The 18,381-nt window shown below is 35.1% G+C and overlaps 1 protein-coding gene across 2 annotated transcripts in view; it reads left to right on the forward strand.

Annotated features, from left to right (window-relative positions):
- Positions 1-16,314, forward strand: part of CAND1 (cullin associated and neddylation dissociated 1) — a 38,923-nt gene extending 22,609 nt beyond the window's left edge. For both annotated transcript variants that reach the window (XM_072843178.1, XM_072843179.1), the window contains 11 exons: positions 1,513-1,769; positions 1,856-1,961; positions 2,907-3,052; positions 6,321-6,613; positions 8,060-8,201; positions 8,533-10,026; positions 10,783-10,878; positions 13,015-13,184; positions 13,266-13,430; positions 14,960-15,067; positions 15,747-16,314. In XM_072843178.1, coding sequence (XP_072699279.1) covers positions 1,513-1,769; positions 1,856-1,961; positions 2,907-3,052; positions 6,321-6,613; positions 8,060-8,201; positions 8,533-10,026; positions 10,783-10,878; positions 13,015-13,184; positions 13,266-13,430; positions 14,960-15,067; positions 15,747-15,971 — 3,202 coding nt within the window. In that variant the 3' untranslated portion in view covers positions 15,972-16,314. The remainder of the gene's footprint in view (positions 1-1,512; positions 1,770-1,855; positions 1,962-2,906; positions 3,053-6,320; positions 6,614-8,059; positions 8,202-8,532; positions 10,027-10,782; positions 10,879-13,014; positions 13,185-13,265; positions 13,431-14,959; positions 15,068-15,746) is intronic.
- Positions 16,315-18,381: the final 2,067 nt, after the last annotated feature.

Consider the following 18,381-nt stretch of genomic DNA (forward strand, 5'->3'; position numbering starts at 1 on the left):
CACAGTTTTAATGTTTTGTTTTACTCTTGTATTTTGATTACAGTGACCTATTAAATAAGAGATGTGCTGGTAGGAGTAGCAACTTTTCCGGTTAAAATAATGGTGTGAATTTCAACAACCATAATTATACTGCATGTTTGGAGGAGGGAACCTGGCTTTATACATTTGTTCCTTGTTTGTTTTCTTCTGGAAGTCAAACTTGGGAAAATAGAAAGATCTAATAAATTCCTAGGGGGAAATATCTTAAAAGACCTGTCAGTTTCAGTTTATCCCTAATTCTCAAAATCATTGTTTGTGTATGATTTGTGCTTGATATACTGCAACTTGAAAATAATCAAGTGCCTTCATATGGTACATATTTATAGTACCATATAGTAAGAGCTGTCATCCCGGCACATACAAGAGTTTATACTTTACCATAGGACATAAGAACAAAAATGGAACTAAACATTGAGACTGTTGGTGTGTTTTGGGGTTTAAAATGGAAGATTCTAAGAGAGTTTGTTATGAAAAGAGTGGCATTTGAATTTAGTTTTGAAGAATGAGTAGGGCATAGCTATATGTGCCTCAGCTTAGAATTCTCAGCATAAATAGTCTTGGAGTTGGTAAACATTGTATTCTCATTTTCTAGAATATATAGAAGGAATAGAAAAGTAGTTAGGAGGGCAGCCCCGGTGGCGCAGCGGTTTAGCGCCGCCTGCAGCCCGGGGTGTGATCCTGAAGATCCAGGATCGAGTCCCACATCGGGCTTCTTGCATGGAGCCTGCTTCTCCCTCTGCCTGTGTCTCTGCCTCTCTCTTCACTCTCTCTCTGAATGAATAAAGAAATCTTTAAAAAAAAGAAAGTAGTTAGGAAATCATTTTCATAGGTTGGGGAATTTATATAGTTTCATAGGTAGGAAATATGCAGTTAGAGTTTTTGTCCTCTGTGTTACTTGATCAGTTGTAGGGTCCTGGCACATAAGATGTTTAACTGGTATTGACTCCCTGATGCACATGTGAAATGATTTGGAAGAGAAGGTTGAACCAACAGGATCAATGCAACTTAGTACCTAGATATATTGAGGAAAGACCATAGGGAGAAGGGGGTAGTCAAGAGATTCTGAGATTTTGAGTGTGGAGAACTCCCAGAAAACTAGACAGAGAAAAAGGTATTAGCGAAAACAATTCAGAGATCTGGGAGAGGGAAAAGTGACAACAGCATTGGGTTTTTTTTGATGTATTCTCAAGCTTGTTGGCTGGATGTCTTATAGATAAATTCTAGATTCCAGAAGTGAATTTTGGGATGGATTAAGTAGATAGAGATTTCTAAACTGTATTTACTTAATTCAGTTTCTCGGTTGGGTTGGTAAAGAAAGTAAGAATTTAGTTTCACTTTAATTATGAATTTGGATTAGTGTCATCTAAATTTTTACTCTTTGAAAACACCAAGGTCAGAGGCCGGACATTTCAGTAGTACTGACACATCTTGAATTTATATATTGTTTTCTTTCTTTTTTTATTTTATTTTAAGGCAAGGAGGACTTCTTGTTAATTTCCATCCTTCAATTCTGACCTGTCTGCTCCCCCAGTTGACCAGCCCTAGACTTGCAGTGAGGAAAAGAACCATTATTGCTCTTGGCCATCTGGTTATGAGCTGTGGAAATATAGTGTTTGTAGATCTTATTGAACATCTCTTGTCAGAATTGTCCAAAAATGATTCCATGTCAACAACAAGAACCTACATACAATGTATTGCCGCAATTAGTAGGCAAGCTGGTCATAGAATAGGTAAGATATGTTTAAATACTTTAAGATTCTCTTTAATTAAAGAAAAAAAAAAAGAATGTTTTAAAGAACCAATATGCTTTTCTTAGGTGAATACCTTGAGAAGATCATTCCTTTGGTGGTAAAATTTTGTAATGTAGATGACGATGAATTAAGAGAGTACTGCATTCAAGCCTTTGAGTCATTTGTGAGAAGGTAAGTTTTTAGGATCTTTATGTATATTCAAATAAAAACTTTCCTTAAGAATAGAGTTAAGATCTGGAATAGGTGGGTGAAGAAAATGAGTTCCCTTGCTGATAGCCAGGATTTGAGTTTTGGTTTCAGATGTGTTTGATTAGATTAAAGTCTTGTTAACTAGTAACTGATAATCAATACAGTATCTAAAGTGGATGTCATCTTATATTTCAAAATACAGGTCCTTATGCTTATTTTGAAATGTTGCCTTTTCATTGTTAGGACTTGAAAGACTTTGGAAAGGCACTTATGGTTGTCTTGGTTTAATAATGTAGTTACTATCTCAAAGAGCAGTAATTAATTACTTGACCAAAAATTTGTAGTGAATTTTCTATCTTTTCAACAGTTTTTGAAATTTGTCATATCCATTTTGCTAGGGCAGTAAATCTCCATTTGGAAACCTTGGTTCTGATCATAAAATCTTCATTTATGTACTTAGAAGGCCATACTGGCTGAGGAGCAGATTGTTTTTTTGTCTTTGGCTAGAATTGACCATTTGGTACTGCACAGTGTCTTAAGACTTCACTGGTTGTTATCTACAGTAATCTTTTGCCCTGCTCATAGTTTTGAGAAGTATCTTTATGGTCATACCAAATTTTTAAAATTAGAAATTGTGGGATACATTTCTGTTCTTCTAAGTGAGAAACAGAAGTTACTCCTTTATTGTGGGGAATTTCTATATTCTGTCTCAAAGCATATAGCTAGAAGACCAAACCTAGAAGAATGTGCACTGGCGTTTTCACAAACAGTCCTACTTGCTGAAAAGCCATTGGTTTTGGAAGGCTGGGAACCACTTTTCCTGTGCTATGTTAAAGGGAAGAAAAAATCTGGCAATAAAATGTGTCCAATAGTGAATCAAGGAGAAAAGTATAGTTATTCAAGGCAGCTTTTATTTTTTTTCTTTAGATGTCCTAAGGAAGTATATCCTCATGTTTCTACCATTATAAATATTTGTCTTAAATATCTTACCTATGATCCAAATTATAATTATGATGATGAAGATGAAGATGAGAATGCCATGGATGCAGATGGTGGAGATGATGACGACCAAGGTATTTCAAATCAAACAGAAGGAATTTATTAAATTTACATGAAAGATCTTACCTCATTTATTTATAATAGTGAAAGGGGAAATGACCCCAATATTCAACAATAGCAAATTGATTAAATAAATAATGGGGCATGTATGTATTGAACCTGTTACACAACATTTTCAGAATAGTATTTATTAAAGTAGTTACTAGTAAGTTGAGTGAAAAAGTGGGTAACAAAACTTACAATCCCAGTTTTATTTTTTTTTAATATACAGAAAAAAAATGTTGCTACTACATTTATAATTGGTAGCCAAGAGAATTTTGTTCTTTATTCAGGTTTTTTTCCAAAGGGTTTTTGTAAGGAGGGAAATGAATGTTATTTTAAAACTGTGTGGTAGATATACATACTCAATAATTTGGTTGGTTTTATATATACTTTCATGAAAAATCCTAAATATTGTTGGAGGCTCCATTTAACTTTCATGAATCACCTAAACATTTCTGAGGCTCCTAAAATTGATGTCATTGTGCCACAATTTGTAGTATTTACGCTGAAGGAATAGCACTTTCAAGGACATAGAGATTGTTCAGGTTTAGTTGTTTCTGCTAATATTAAATGAATCATAGTGGAGGTAATTAAATAGTAAGTTACAAGGTACGTGGGTTGGTGGATTTCCTGATATTTTTCATACTTCTAAAAATTTTGATTCTTTAATTTATGTTCTCCCAAAGTCTAATTTCATTTATCTTTTAAAAAGAAAACAACTACAAAAAATCCCTCTTAACCCAGTAGTATTACACTCTGGCAGCTAATGCCCAGTTTCTCTTAAAACAGAACTCAAAAGAATGCTCTCCAATTCCTTTTTCTCCTTTTCTCGTGAATCCATTCTTCCAGTGATGGACAGGATCACCAGTGACCTCAGATGTTTGCCTATTACCCAGATCAGCAGCATTTTCTTTAATTTCCAGGACACCACACTCTCCTGGTATTAGTCCTATTTTTGTGATTACTCCTTCTCAAGTCTATGCCGATTGTTCTTCATAATCGTGACCACTAAACTTTGGAGTATTCCAGGGCCTTGGACTTCTCTGTGATACTCTAATATTCTTGCTAATCTCATCTAGTCTCCTGGGTTTAATACCAGTATGCTGAAAACCCATTTTTTTTCTTTATCCTAGATCTTTCCTGTGAACTTAGTTTATATATTTATCTGCTTAATTGATTTACTGTTCAGGTGTCTAAAATTTCTTCTCACTCCCTTTCCCCCTTCTCTTGCTTAACCTGTTTCTTTAGCCTTTTCTATCCACATATGGTACCTTTGTCTTCGTTTCTCAGGCCAAAAACTTTCTCTCACACCCCCTCTTCATTTTCACATCTCAGGGCTTTTCCCTTCCTTACATTCTTCCTTCCTAGTGTTTTTATTTTCTTTATTATGCCTAATCCCTTTTGACACGGGTAGTTATTTTCCACCCACTAGGATGATGTAAGTTTCTTGAAGACAGAGACCTTCAGCCTCTATTGACTGCTTTATCTCAGTGCCTAGGATAGTGTTTGACACACAGAAGACATTCAATAAATACGCTATATTAATGAAGGGGTTATAATAGAATATCCTTTGAAAAAAGCAGAAGCAGTATATATTCCCATTTTTGATTGTTGGTTTTTAGTGTGCCAAGTACTTATATTAAGTAAATAACCAAGTCCTTCAGCTGTGTTATCAATTTGCATTGATTATACCTAATAACTACCTTTCCACCATAATGTTACTATAACATAAAAGTAATATAATTTCAGTGATTAGGGTATTTAACGTTTAAATAGTCCTTTTTTTCACTTAAGTATATTTTTGCAAAATAATTCCCATAGTTGGGTTGCCATGGGAAAAACTATTTGCATTCATTTATTTATTTATTTATTTACTTACGAGAGAGAGAGAGAGAGAGAGAGAGAGGCAGGCAGAGACATAGGAGGGAGAAGCAGGCTCCATGCCAGGAGCCCGACATGGGACTCGATCCCGGGACTCCAGGATCGTGCCCTGGGCCAAAGGCGGGCGCTAAACTGCTGAGCCACCCAGGGATCCCAACTATTTGCTTTTAAATAGTCCATTTTGATATAGTACCTTGTATAAGTCAAATGTGTTGGGTTTAGTAAGTATTTGGTTGGGTTTTCCTGTAATATGCTAGGATGAAATTAAGTAAACCTTCTGGAGAATGGAAAATTTTATTACATAATCCTAGGATTTTTCTAAGGCATAGATAGCTACGTTTAGCTGTCACTAAGCTAAGTAGAATATAAGCCAGCGAAGAGATGACATCTTTTTCCTCCAGTGAGGAATCTGCATTTCAGGACTATAATCTTACCTAAGAACACCAAAATTATTGTTAGATAATTTTAGACCATCCTGAGAACTGCTAATATTTTTGCCATCCCCCTGACTTTGTTACTACCCAGCTGATTCAGCCTTATGGCGGTAGAAGGAAATAATTTTCAGAGGTTTCACACACAATGAAAGTTAACGTAAATAAGATGGAGTCAGTAGTGTTGGAACATTGTTCTAAGGATTCACAGGAATTTGGAGAAGATGGGCTCTCTTTTTACATGGTGCTTTGTTGTTAAAAGAATTTATTTGTGATTGAGGAAGTATAGTTTCTTTATACTACCTTAAGAGAGTATCTTGAAAGGTTAAAAATACACCTAGTTTTTTCTAATAGCCCATCAACAAATTTAGTGAAAACCCTTTTAGCCATAAGGAAAGCTCATGTCAGGATTTTCTCCCCAGCATGTCCTGGGATTGATAGCTGTGCTTTTTTTTAAACACCTCATCTGTAGTCACAGTCTTATTATTTCTTGATTTATCTTATTAACTCCTTGATTGTTTGATTTTCCTGTGGTATTAGATGAGTTCTTTGAAATTCTAGTCATAATTGTTTAAAAGGCTGGGACACTTAAAATTTTACAAATATACATGAAACTTCTTTATAAATTAATTAATCATAAAGACTGATAAGCTACTCATTACCCACATAAGTGAGAAGATGGTTAACAAGTTTAAAACAGTTGTGATTCTTTTCTTTTCTTTTTTTTTTTTTTTTTGATTCTTTTCTTCAGAGGTTAATTTATGTGTAAATTTGTATAGTCTTAAGTCCTTGTTCTTTTAAAGCTTCTCTATTGCTGTATGTTAGTGAAAAATCTTAAAACTGAGTTTGAGTATCTGTTCACTTTCTCTATTAAACAATAAACTTTTTCCATGATTAATAGCCTGTTAACATTAAAACTTCTCTTTAGGGAGTGATGATGAATACAGTGACGACGATGACATGAGTTGGAAAGTGAGACGTGCAGCTGCCAAGTGCTTGGACGCTGTAGTTAGCACAAGGCATGAAATGCTTCCAGAATTCTACAAGACTGTCTCCCCTGCACTGATATCCAGATTTAAAGAGCGTGAAGAGAATGTAAAGGCAGATGTTTTTCATGCATACCTTTCTCTTTTGAAGCAAACTCGTCCTGTACAAAGTTGGCTATGTGACCCCGATGCCATGGAGCAGGGAGAAACACCCTTAACCATGCTTCAGAGTCAGGTCAGTTTAAAAGTATGGTTGAAAGTCATGCCTGTAACTACAAAATTTTAAAATTGTTTTTTTTATATGGAAATTGAAGTCCCAGAACATCCTCGGAAGAGCAAACTTCTAGGATATGTTTACGTAGTAGTTTATGTACATTCATACTATGTTACTTGTAAATAGTTTATTCTGATTTGAAGTATTTTGATTTTACTAGATAATAATTTTAAGATTCAGTAAAATTATCTTTGGTGTTAACAGAAATCTTAGAGCTGCGGAGTCACACTATTTGTGTTCATACCTTGCTTCACTCCTAATTTAGCTGGTGTGATCTTGGACAAGTTAGTCATTTTATTAAACCTCACTTTTCTCATTTGTAATAATGGTTTATTAGAACAGCCTACCCATGGTAGTGAGAAATGAGATGATCTATGTAAACATTTAGTGTGGTGCCTATTACATAGTAAGTACTTATGTATTTTATTAATAACAACTGGCATAGATATTTTTTGCTTTAGTACATCTTTTCTAAGATTCTAACGATTAGAGCTCTATAGCTCCTATGTATTGAATATTTAGTGCCTGCTAGGCATTTTCCTATCTTAAATATAATCCCTACAGCAGCCCCATGGCGTATGTATTTGTTCATTTTTATAAATTACAGAAACAGATGTTGGGGAGGAATGAACAACTAACCCGGGGGAGATGTACATATTTGTCTTGCTTTCAAATAGTACAAATTAACAACAGAAAAGTCATGGTGAACTTAAAGGTGAACATTGAAAATTAATTGTAGAAGGAAATGAGAAAAGGGTATAGAAGTCAGGTAAAAACATGGGCAATTCAAGGGTTGTGGTAGATTGTTCTGCAAAACATGGGCAATTCTGATGAAGTGATGAATTAGGTGGTTTTGTCTCTAGCTCTCAGATCACTATCTGATATGGGTGTGAGGATACATACAGACACATACCGTAAGATTAGTATAAATAACTCAGTTTTGGTTTTACCAACTAACAAGACGTTAGAAAGTTTAGAAGCAGGTGTCTTTGAATCATAACCTTGCTGCTTGTATTTGAAGTGAGATCTATTTCACTGTGAGAGCAAACTAAAAGCTAAGACAAAGACCCAATTTAATGGTTTCTTCTCCATAATTTGTCACTTTTCTTTTAATGCATATCTGTGCTATTATTTGGTTTGATTTCTATTTAGTCTTGTGTATTTCATAATTAAATATTAATCAAGGAAAACTTCTTGCTCTGTAGAAAGTTAATGATGGCTTTTCTCTATTATCAGTATAAAGCAGATAGAGTTACAAGAGACCACATGTTGTAATAGGTACAACAAAATTTGTATCAAACGGTCATGTTAAATTCTTCCCTCTCTCCCCATCCCTGATAATTTATGTTAAGTGTACCGAGGAAATACCAGTAGCTGAACCAGCTAATAAGTGTGTGATAATTACAGGTTCCCAACATTGTTAAAGCTCTGCACAAACAGATGAAAGAAAAAAGTGTGAAGACCCGACAGTGTTGTTTTAACATGTTAACTGAACTGGTAAATGTACTACCTGGGGCGCTAACGCAACACATTCCTGTACTTGTACCAGGTATGAAAAATAGTTAATCACTTTAGGGATTTACTACAGACTTTATTAAGTCTTTGATAAGCTTTAAACAATCATTTCCTTCAAAAAGGTAACTTGTACAACTTAATTTGCACGTAAAAACCGTTTTAAACACCTGAAGTTAGAAATTTTCAAGTAAAAAGTCTAGTCTTAAAATTTTTGGCACTGACAGTTATAGATTATGGAGTTTCTATTATTTTAGAGGTAGTTTGATGAAACGGAAACTTTAGTAATATTTTAGGGATTAGTTTTTAATTTTTTCTTTCCTAGAACTACCTAAAAATTATTGGACTTTTCTCATTGACTTTTTTAGGAATCATTTTCTCACTGAATGACAAATCAAGCTCATCAAATTTGAAGATTGATGCTTTGTCGTGTCTGTATGTAATCCTTTGTAACCACTCTCCTCAAGTCTTCCATCCTCACGTTCAGGCTTTGGTTCCTCCAGTGGTGGCTTGTGTTGGAGACCCATTTTACAAGATTACATCTGAAGCACTTCTTGTTACCCAACAGCTTGTCAAAGTAATTCGTCCTTTAGATCAGCCTTCCTCGTTTGATGCAACTCCTTATATCAAAGATCTATTTACCTGTACCATTAAGAGGTTAAAAGCAGCTGACATTGATCAGGAGGTCAAGGAAAGGGCTATTTCCTGTATGGGACAAATTATTTGCAACCTTGGAGACAATTTGGGTTCTGATTTGCCCAATACACTTCAGATTTTCTTGGAGAGACTAAAGAATGAAATTACTCGGTTAACTACAGTGAAGGCGTTGACACTGATTGCTGGGTCGCCTTTGAAGATAGATTTGAGGCCTGTCCTGGGAGAAGGGGTTCCTATCCTTGCTTCATTTCTCAGGAAAAACCAGAGAGCTTTGAAACTGGGTACCCTTTCTGCCCTAGATATTCTAATTAAAAACTATAGTGACAGCTTGACAGCTGCCATGATTGATGCAGTTCTAGACGAGCTCCCACCTCTTATCAGTGAAAGTGATATGCATGTTTCACAGATGGCTATCAGTTTTCTTACCACACTGGCAAAAGTGTATCCCTCCTCCCTTTCAAAGATAAGTGGATCCATTCTCAATGAACTTATTGGACTTGTGAGATCACCTTTATTACAGGGGGGAGCTCTTAGCGCCATGCTAGACTTTTTCCAAGCTCTGGTTGTCACTGGAACAAATAATCTAGGATACATGGATTTGTTGCGCATGCTGACTGGTCCCGTTTATTCTCAGAGCACAGCTCTTACTCACAAGCAGTCTTACTATTCTATTGCCAAATGTGTAGCTGCCCTTACTCGAGCATGCCCTAAAGAAGGACCAGCTGTAGTAGGTCAGTTTATTCAAGATGTCAAGAACTCAAGGTCTACAGATTCCATTCGTCTCTTAGCTCTGCTTTCTCTCGGAGAAGTTGGGCATCATATTGACTTAAGTGGGCAGCTGGAACTAAAATCTGTAATATTAGAAGCCTTCTCATCTCCTAGTGAAGAAGTTAAATCAGCGGCCTCCTATGCTTTAGGCAGCATTAGTGTGGGCAATCTTCCTGAGTATCTACCATTTGTCTTACAAGAAATAACCAGTCAACCCAAAAGGCAGTATCTTCTGCTTCATTCTTTGAAGGAAATTATTAGCTCTGCATCAGTAGTGGGCCTTAAACCGTATGTTGAAAACATCTGGGCCTTATTGCTAAAGCACTGTGAGTGTGCAGAAGAAGGAACCAGAAATGTTGTTGCTGAATGTCTAGGGAAACTCACTCTAATTGATCCAGAAACTCTCCTTCCACGGCTTAAGGGGTATTTGATATCAGGTGGGTATCTAGACTTTCTTAACAAAATTTTACTAGCAGTTGTTAACCTTGAAAGGTGCCTAATGCAGAAGTTAAAACCTTTTGTATTGTACATGTAGAACCTATGCCTTATGTTGCAATATGGAGCCAGATTCAAGTGACATTTTGTTGTTTAAAAGATGGAGTAATAAGATCATGGTTAATCAGTTGTAGTTCCTTCTGTTCATTATATTTGAATGTTACTCTTTTATCTTAAAATGTGGAAAAGGCAAATGTCTCTTGAGTTAATACATATTAAGGACGGGATAGTACTAATTATAATATTAAAATTAGTGAACTTAATTAGTTCAAATGTAGGCTCCTAAAAGGCTTTGGTTTTCAAATTTACCAGTGGCAACTCCTTTAGACTAGCGAATAATGAGAGCCATTGCTTTCTTTAGAAACTGCTTTTTTAAGAAAACAGTTGAAGAGCTTTTAAGCTCTTTATAAGTTTAAACATTTTCCTTTTGTGAGGGCTAGATCAGATCTCCCACTGGTGCTCTCCCAGGTCTTCTCCTTCTCAGAAGACATTATTTCTTTTGAAATCTACTGGGATTATGTCTTATGAGTAAATGTTGTCTCCCCTGAGAGCAGTAAGTACCATCCCTCTTGACCAAAGAGAATTTGAAGGAATTGAAGATACTAGTGTCAGGTTGAAGTGGCTTGAAAATAGTAAAGATGTCCATGGACTTTAGTGACTTTGCATACCAATAGACTTAAAATTTTTTTTTAAATTAGGTTCATCATATGCCCGAAGCTCAGTGGTTACAGCTGTGAAATTTACTATTTCTGATCACCCACAACCTATTGATCCACTGTTAAAGAACTGCATAGGTAAGTGGAAACAAAGATAAACATACTGATTAATAACTAAAAATATTACCAAGGAACTAAAAGAAAATGTTTTTAAGGGTCTGGTAATTGTTTCATTAAAAAGATAATTGATAATGTGTGAAGTTATTATCTGTTTATTTTGCAAATAAATTCACTAGGATGTCTTCAGAGTCAACTACATATTTGGTCTGTCTGACCAGATAAAAATAAATCTTACTTGATCTGTTAGAGCCCCAGTTTTCTGTTATTAATTGTAAACCCTCCAGCTCCCAAGGTGATCTGTGGAAACCTCCTTAGGTAAGGTGGAAACAGTGTAAGAATAAAAAACAGAGTTGAGTAGAAATGAGAGAGAGATAGCCAAAAGAGACCAGGGCTATCTCTGCTTCTATGAGGACAAGAATTATTTTTAATGATTTTACAACTTCCTTGTGTTTTGATCATCAATTTTCCTAGAGTAGGTAACACTAAAAACCTTCAGAGCTTAGTTTGGTGTTTTCTTGAAGACAGTGCAAACAGATAACAGCAAAGAGGATAGAGGGATATGGCAAAAAAGCTTTGTGGGCTTGTACCATTCTGCAGTAGGCCAGAAAGGAAAATAAAAAAACAATTTAAAAGAATTACAGAAATGGATTATCAATTCAGAATAAGAGGGATACAGGGATAAATGGATGCTATTGTTGGGACCTAGAAATAATTTAAAGAAGGTCTGAATTCGAAGATTCTTGTCTTTTGTTCTCCTCCCTTTTTTTGCTTTAATATATTATTTTTTAAGGATTATTTTGAGAGAAAGTGAGTGAGCAAGTGGGAGGGGTAGAGGGTGGGGGAATCCCAAGCAGACTCCACGCTGAGTGTGGGGTCTGACACAGGGCTCAACCCCACAACCTGATGGTCATTCTCATTGAATTATGATCTAGTTTAGTATTATTTGTGACTATATGAACATTAGGACACCTCAGAAGCTTTTGAAAAATTGTAACAACAAAACCAGCATTGAGGATTAGTGATCCTAGTCCCTGTCATCATTTGTCCATAATAACAGCAATATTTTAGATGCATTTATGAAAGGAGATACTTTAATTATTTTGATTTTCTGTTTTAGTAATTCTAAGCAGAGGGGTAAGGAGGTTTAGGGTGGTATGTTTAAATCCTTTTTGAACCAGGGTACATCCTGAACACTTGTTGTAATTAGAAGTTTTCTGGGTGGTTAGCCTTAAATTACCAGCATACGGTATCTGAGGTATTACTTCCTTCCCATTTTTTTCAGATTGCTCTTGTGATACATTCAAGTCTTAACCCCTCTCTTTTTCTCTATGTGTCCCAAAAGATTGCTGACTGCAGGGTTGTGATGACACAGTGATGAACAGTAACTCCATGTGTGAATACCAGGGATGTCCCAGACACTATTCAGCAGTACACATGCAATTTTTTCTACTCATGTAGCCCTAAAAAGTTGATAGTTCTCATTTTATAAACTCAGAAACTGAGGCTCTTGCCTATCGCAACTTGCCAAAAGTTGGCAAATGTAGGGGTTTGGATCACCATCAGACTTATTTCTGCTTTTTGTCCTATGTGAGGTTTCAGTTTCTTCCTTTTGTATTCTTAACCCTCTTATTACCAATTCATATATTCTTCATTAAAGATAGAAATAAAAATATTTTGAAAGCACAGTTCTCTTCATCATCAGATAAATAGTATTCAGTTTATGAAGCAATGGATCTGTCCTCATCCTATTTACCTTATTTTGAACTCTTTTTTAAGTTCTATTTTTGTTGCTTTTTAGTGAGATTACTAATTTTGAACTCTTGAATCATTTGTGTTGCTGCCGGCTTCATCACTTCTCTGTGCAACCTACAGAATATAGATAGTTAATAGGGAACTTTTTTGGGTTCTCATTCCATACGCTCTGCATGATAGAATGTTGCCAAGAGTTGGTTATCCTGTGTGAATATAAATGTATTTAATTGATAGTTTACCTGTTGCCCAAAAAAGCTCTATGGTTCACGTATCATCTCATTCATGTTCTTCCATGCCCTGCATTGAAATAACAATAATGTCAACAATAAACTTACCCATTTAGAAAAAAATATGTATTTTAAGCCTACCCTGACTACATGTTGCTTCTCTTATAATTTTCAGGTGATTTCCTGAAAACATTGGAAGACCCAGATTTGAATGTAAGAAGAGTAGCCTTGGTCACATTCAATTCAGCGGCACATAATAAACCATCATTAATACGGGATCTTCTAGATTCTGTCCTGCCACATCTTTATAATGAAACAAAAGTTAGAAAGGAGCTGATAAGAGAGGTAAGTTTGTTACTTTACTGTTTGTCTAAGCCTGTCTTTTACTTTGAAGTATACCCACACATTCTCTTTTTGCTTCAACAGGTAGAAATGGGTCCATTTAAGCATACAGTTGATGATGGACTGGATATCAGAAAGGCAGCTTTTGAGTGTATGTACACACTTTTAGATAGTTGCCTTGATAGGCTAGATATCTTTGAGTTCCTAAATCATGTTGAAGATGGGTTGAAGGACCATTACGATATTAAGGTAAGATGTCTGTGCCTGTTGATAGATTGTTTTAGAAGACTTTGCTGTAGTGACTTTCACCCTTGTGATTTACTCTTAAGAAAAATTTGTTTGCTTGCCATGATTCTAGTAAGTGTGTTATAAACTAGAATATGCAAAAGTAGTAGTGATACAGTATAGCATCAGGAAAAAATCCAGAAGCTTCATTGGAAGAGGAAGTCAAGTCTACATTGTAGATGGAAAATTCTGAGAAATTCTCTGTGCCAGTTTGCTTTAGTGTATTGTTTCCAGACAAATTTTGCTGTTTAGAGTATAATGTGTGATAGTTTGGGTCTTTTTTTTTTTTTTTTTTTTTTTTTAACATTTATTTATTCATGAGAGACACAGAGAGAGAGGCAGAGACACAGGCAGAGGAAGAAGCAGGCTCCATGCCGGGAGCCCGATGTGGCACTCAATCCCAGGACCCTGGGATCATGGCCTAAGCCAAAGGCTCAACCACTGAGCCACCCAGGTGCCCCTTTGGCCTGTCTTAATATTGAATACTAGTCTTCCCAGGGAGGTTTATCTTGACAGTTGTTAGAGCTGTTCTGTATGATAACCGTTGTATTCATCTAAATGAAGGATTTTTATTTTCCAGTATGATATTAATGGCTTAATATCAAAAGTTATGTTAAAGGATAACACAAAAGGACTCTTTTCACATGTACAAAGTGTAGAAGCAACTAGAGAGAAATCCCACTGCTTCTTAGATTTAGAGCATGAACTTATAACTGCTCTTTATTTGCTCATGTCCGTTTTAAATAGGAACTATATATATAAAGGTGATTTTAAAAAGGAGTGCATTATATCTCTATTCTACTTTTCTCTTAGGGCCTTTAGTCAAGGCAAAAGTGGCAGCTGAACAGTCATTTAGCATACTGTCAGAATCCTAACTTCTGTGTTTCCATATCTGGCAGTAACCTGACCCTCTCATTAGTCAATGACAAAGCCCCCCAAAAAGTAATAGAATCCTCCTGCTTCATTCTACAGCTTATAGTCTAAAGAGAAAAAAGACTGTGGTTACTGAGTTAATCTGAATAACCTGTCTTTTTGATGTTGGAGATCTGTTAGGACAGTAGAAACTTATTATAAAATTATTCTCCTGGTTCAGTTATTTTCATGTTCAGTGATTTTCCATTCCAGTGCACATGAGCTTTTTAAAAAATAGTATATTTATGGCCCTATCCTGACAGGTTAGGTAAAAATCTTTGGGAAAAGGGCTGAGGAATTAGGCATATTTCTAAAATTGTCAAGCACTAATGTGCAGCCCAGATTGAGAACCACTTTATCAGTGCTGTACTATAGGATCACCTTATAGGTTAGATCTGTCTAGTGCTTATAACTAATATTCCTAAGATAAGGTTTGAAACAAATTTATGTGATTCCAAGTGGCAGATTACATTAAAATGAAACTTTATGGTACTTGCTAATCCTTTCCTCTTAAAAACTTTATCAGAATTTTGTCTTTAGAAAATAATGCAAGTCTAAATTTTTGTTTTAATGTCTAATAGATGCTAACATTTTTAATGTTGGTGAGACTCTCCACCCTTTGTCCAAGTGCAGTACTGCAGAGGTTGGACCGACTTGTTGAGCCGTTACGTGCCACATGTACAACTAAGGTAATCACTAATAGACATCACCTAAGGCCAGGCTTGGTATATTCAAGATCCTAGTTGATTCTATACTGTAGTTTTCTGAATTTAACCATGCTAGCACCCTATGTAGCAGTTGGTTTAAATGTTTTGTTAAATGCTATTCTTAAAAGCTTTTATTTAATGTTACACTATGATACCTATTTTGAAGTATTGATACAGGATAAAATGTGATAGAAGCACAAAAGAGGAAATGGTGAATTGTAGTGGGGGTGGGAGGAATCATAGCTTCTAATGAGCATGGTATTTAAAACAGACCTTGAAAATGAAAAGTCAGAATTATTTTTAGATTCAGAAGGTAAAACGACTTTTCACATAAAAAGTTACACAAATTTAAGGCAGAGAGGTCAGTACATGACGTTCTTGAAGAATAATGTCTTAGTTAATGGTCTAAATTAAGGAGTAGTTACTTGATAAGCATAAGGCTCTGGATCTCGTTCTTTGTTTCAGTCAGGCTCTGGATTTTCTGTTTTATAAAGGGCTTTGTATAAAATGTTCCCTCAAAGGAAGACAGCTACTGCTAAAAATTTAAAAATAGCTGTTTAGAGTAGAATGTACCTTTGGGGCTTATAAAATAGCTTTGCTTTATTTACCAGAAATTTCTATATGCTTAAAATTTTGTTCAAGAGCTGTCTTTATGTTACAGGTGAAGGCAAACTCAGTAAAGCAGGAGTTTGAAAAGCAAGATGAACTAAAGCGATCTGCCATGAGAGCAGTAGCAGCATTGCTAACCATTCCAGAAGCCGAGAAGAGTCCGCTGATGAGCGAATTCCAGTCCCAGATCAGTTCTAACCCTGAGCTGGCGGCCATCTTTGAAAGTATCCAGAAAGATTCATCATCTACTAACTTGGAATCAATGGACACTAGTTAGATGTTTGTTCAACATGGGGACCATTACATTGACCATATGATGCACTGAATTGACAGGTTAATCATAAGACATGGAAAGAAGTGTTTAAGGCTTCAAAATGTTCCATATTATTTTTCCTTCACGGAGACAGTTTGGCTTTCTTCCATTGTTGTTTTTGTAGCATTTCTTTCAGAAACATGTATTTCCACAATCTCCAGAGGTTGTAAAACCACTAATGTCTTAGTGGTTAGGGCAACATTTAAAAAAATGGAAACTTAAAAGTTAGGATTTATGGAGTTAGGGTCCAGTATCTATTTGCCCTGTAATGTTTAGGATTAAAATGTTAAAATTTTGTGACCATGAATTTCTTTCTTTTATAAATTTTCTTTTAAAAATCAAAAATTCTGCAAGATGAAAACCATGTTTTTCTTGTATAACTTTTTGTTTCAGCAACATAAATTGATTTTTAGCTGGCAGACAAGGATATCTGTGTAAGATTTGTTACATTTCAAAGGGTTTGGCAGTTTAAAAATAATAAGGTATCATTTTTTAAGTATGGGGATTAAGATATCCCTGTTGCGCACACTAATTTTGCATGAGCAAGTTTACAAATATGTATTGTCTGTAAAGCAGCATGTGCAGATTATTCATAATAACAAAAGTTAAAATAAGTATTGTATTAGTGCAATTTTCAGATATTTATTTTTGCACAGAAAACCTATCTGGGGAGAGAGAGAGAGAGAGAGAGGAGTAAATTTTTGAAACTTTGGTTTTCTTAATGCCAGTGTGAATTTGCAGATGTTTTCAGCAAATCAAGTCACAATAACAATTTGCCACTTTTTCTATTATAAATTTTCTTACACATTTAAAATTTGAATATTTAAGTACTCAGTTTTTCTCAGTTACCCATTTGTGTGTGTGTGTTTCCACTTAGAAATTTTTAAAACCAGATGTTTCTTTCATTCCCTTTGGATCCCTGCATTCCTTATCAAAGGATACAAATACTGTGTATGCTTTTGAATTTTATTTTTAGGAAAATTCTGAAGCTGACGATCACATCACAGGTTTGTTAATATAGTAATTTCTTTTAGTTGAGTTAGAGTCCCCACCCCTCCCTTGTAGAGCTAATTTACATATTGTATTTGGTAAGTGTTGACTACTTTTCCTGATTAAGGGGGTCTGTGCTGGGGGGAAACAAAGCTTTGCAGTATCTTATATTGTAGTTAAAATTTTATTTAACATATCCTTCAGTGAGCTCATTTCACACTGTAGCCAATTCCTTCAAATTTGTGGTGCTCCTGTAACAGTAAGAACTTCTGAAATAAAAGACATCTCCTAATGCTGTGCAAACATAGTTTACATGTATTGAAGGAGGCAGTTGTTAAATTGACCAATTCAAGCAATCAGATATTTGAAAACTGCACCCTTTATTTTTGAAACTGTGAATTAGAAATCATTTTCCCGCTGTATAACTTCCTGCTTTAACATCCGACTATGCAGTGATTTTAATTGATAACATACTGTGGTTATTAGATTAACAGCTTGATTTCAAATGTTCAGATAATGTGTAAGACATCACATTACCAGTAAGGATTTTAGTACGTTAATATAGAACGTTACATGAAGTTGGTGCCATTTCAAAAATGTGGCAGGTGATAATCTTATACCATAATTTGCATAAAACTGTAATAGAAATTTGAGATGTCAGTATATTATGTACTATGCATTACCGTGGTATAGATGTTGTGGATATATTTAAGTATTTGGTTACATGGTTTCACAATAAATTACAATACTGCAGGCTCTAGGACTATATAGGAGACTGACATGCATATGTTGTGTGAATGTCTTAGTTAATTGTCTAAAGTTAAATCCAAACACTTTTCATGTATTGGATTTCTTTTCTTTTTTTTTTTTTTTTTTTAAACTTCCAAGATGCATGGTTTGTTTTTTTTTAAGTCTTGGAAGACTGCTAATTTTTCTAACATAGCTGAAATTTTATCTTTTAATATAAAAATAGATTACATTTTTTCTAGTAGTATATCTGGTTTTAGTGGTTTTTAAAATCTATGTATATGTGAATATATATATTTACATAAAATTAGGTAACAGAAGAATACTCAGATTTTAAATGCTGAGTCATACTGATTAATTCTGTACTTTTAGTGGTGATATCAATACTAGAATGGAGGTTGCAGGGTGTGAAGTCTAGTCCTGGGTCTGCCACTCATACTACTCTTAACAGTCTTTCATGTATTAGGAAGTTCTGCTTATGTAGACTTCTCAGGAGAGCTACAAGTTAATAGAAAAATAGTTGTTGGCTTATTTTCTTGACACATCAACCTACTTTTTTAAAAAAAGTTCAATAGGAGGAGTTGCATTTTGAGGTTATTTAATGGAACTAAAGCGAAAAGGAAATTTGGTATAGCGA

Source organism: Canis lupus, chromosome 11 (genome assembly GCF_048164855.1).
Source record: "Canis lupus baileyi chromosome 11, mCanLup2.hap1, whole genome shotgun sequence".
NCBI lineage: Eukaryota > Metazoa > Chordata > Mammalia > Carnivora > Canidae > Canis > Canis lupus.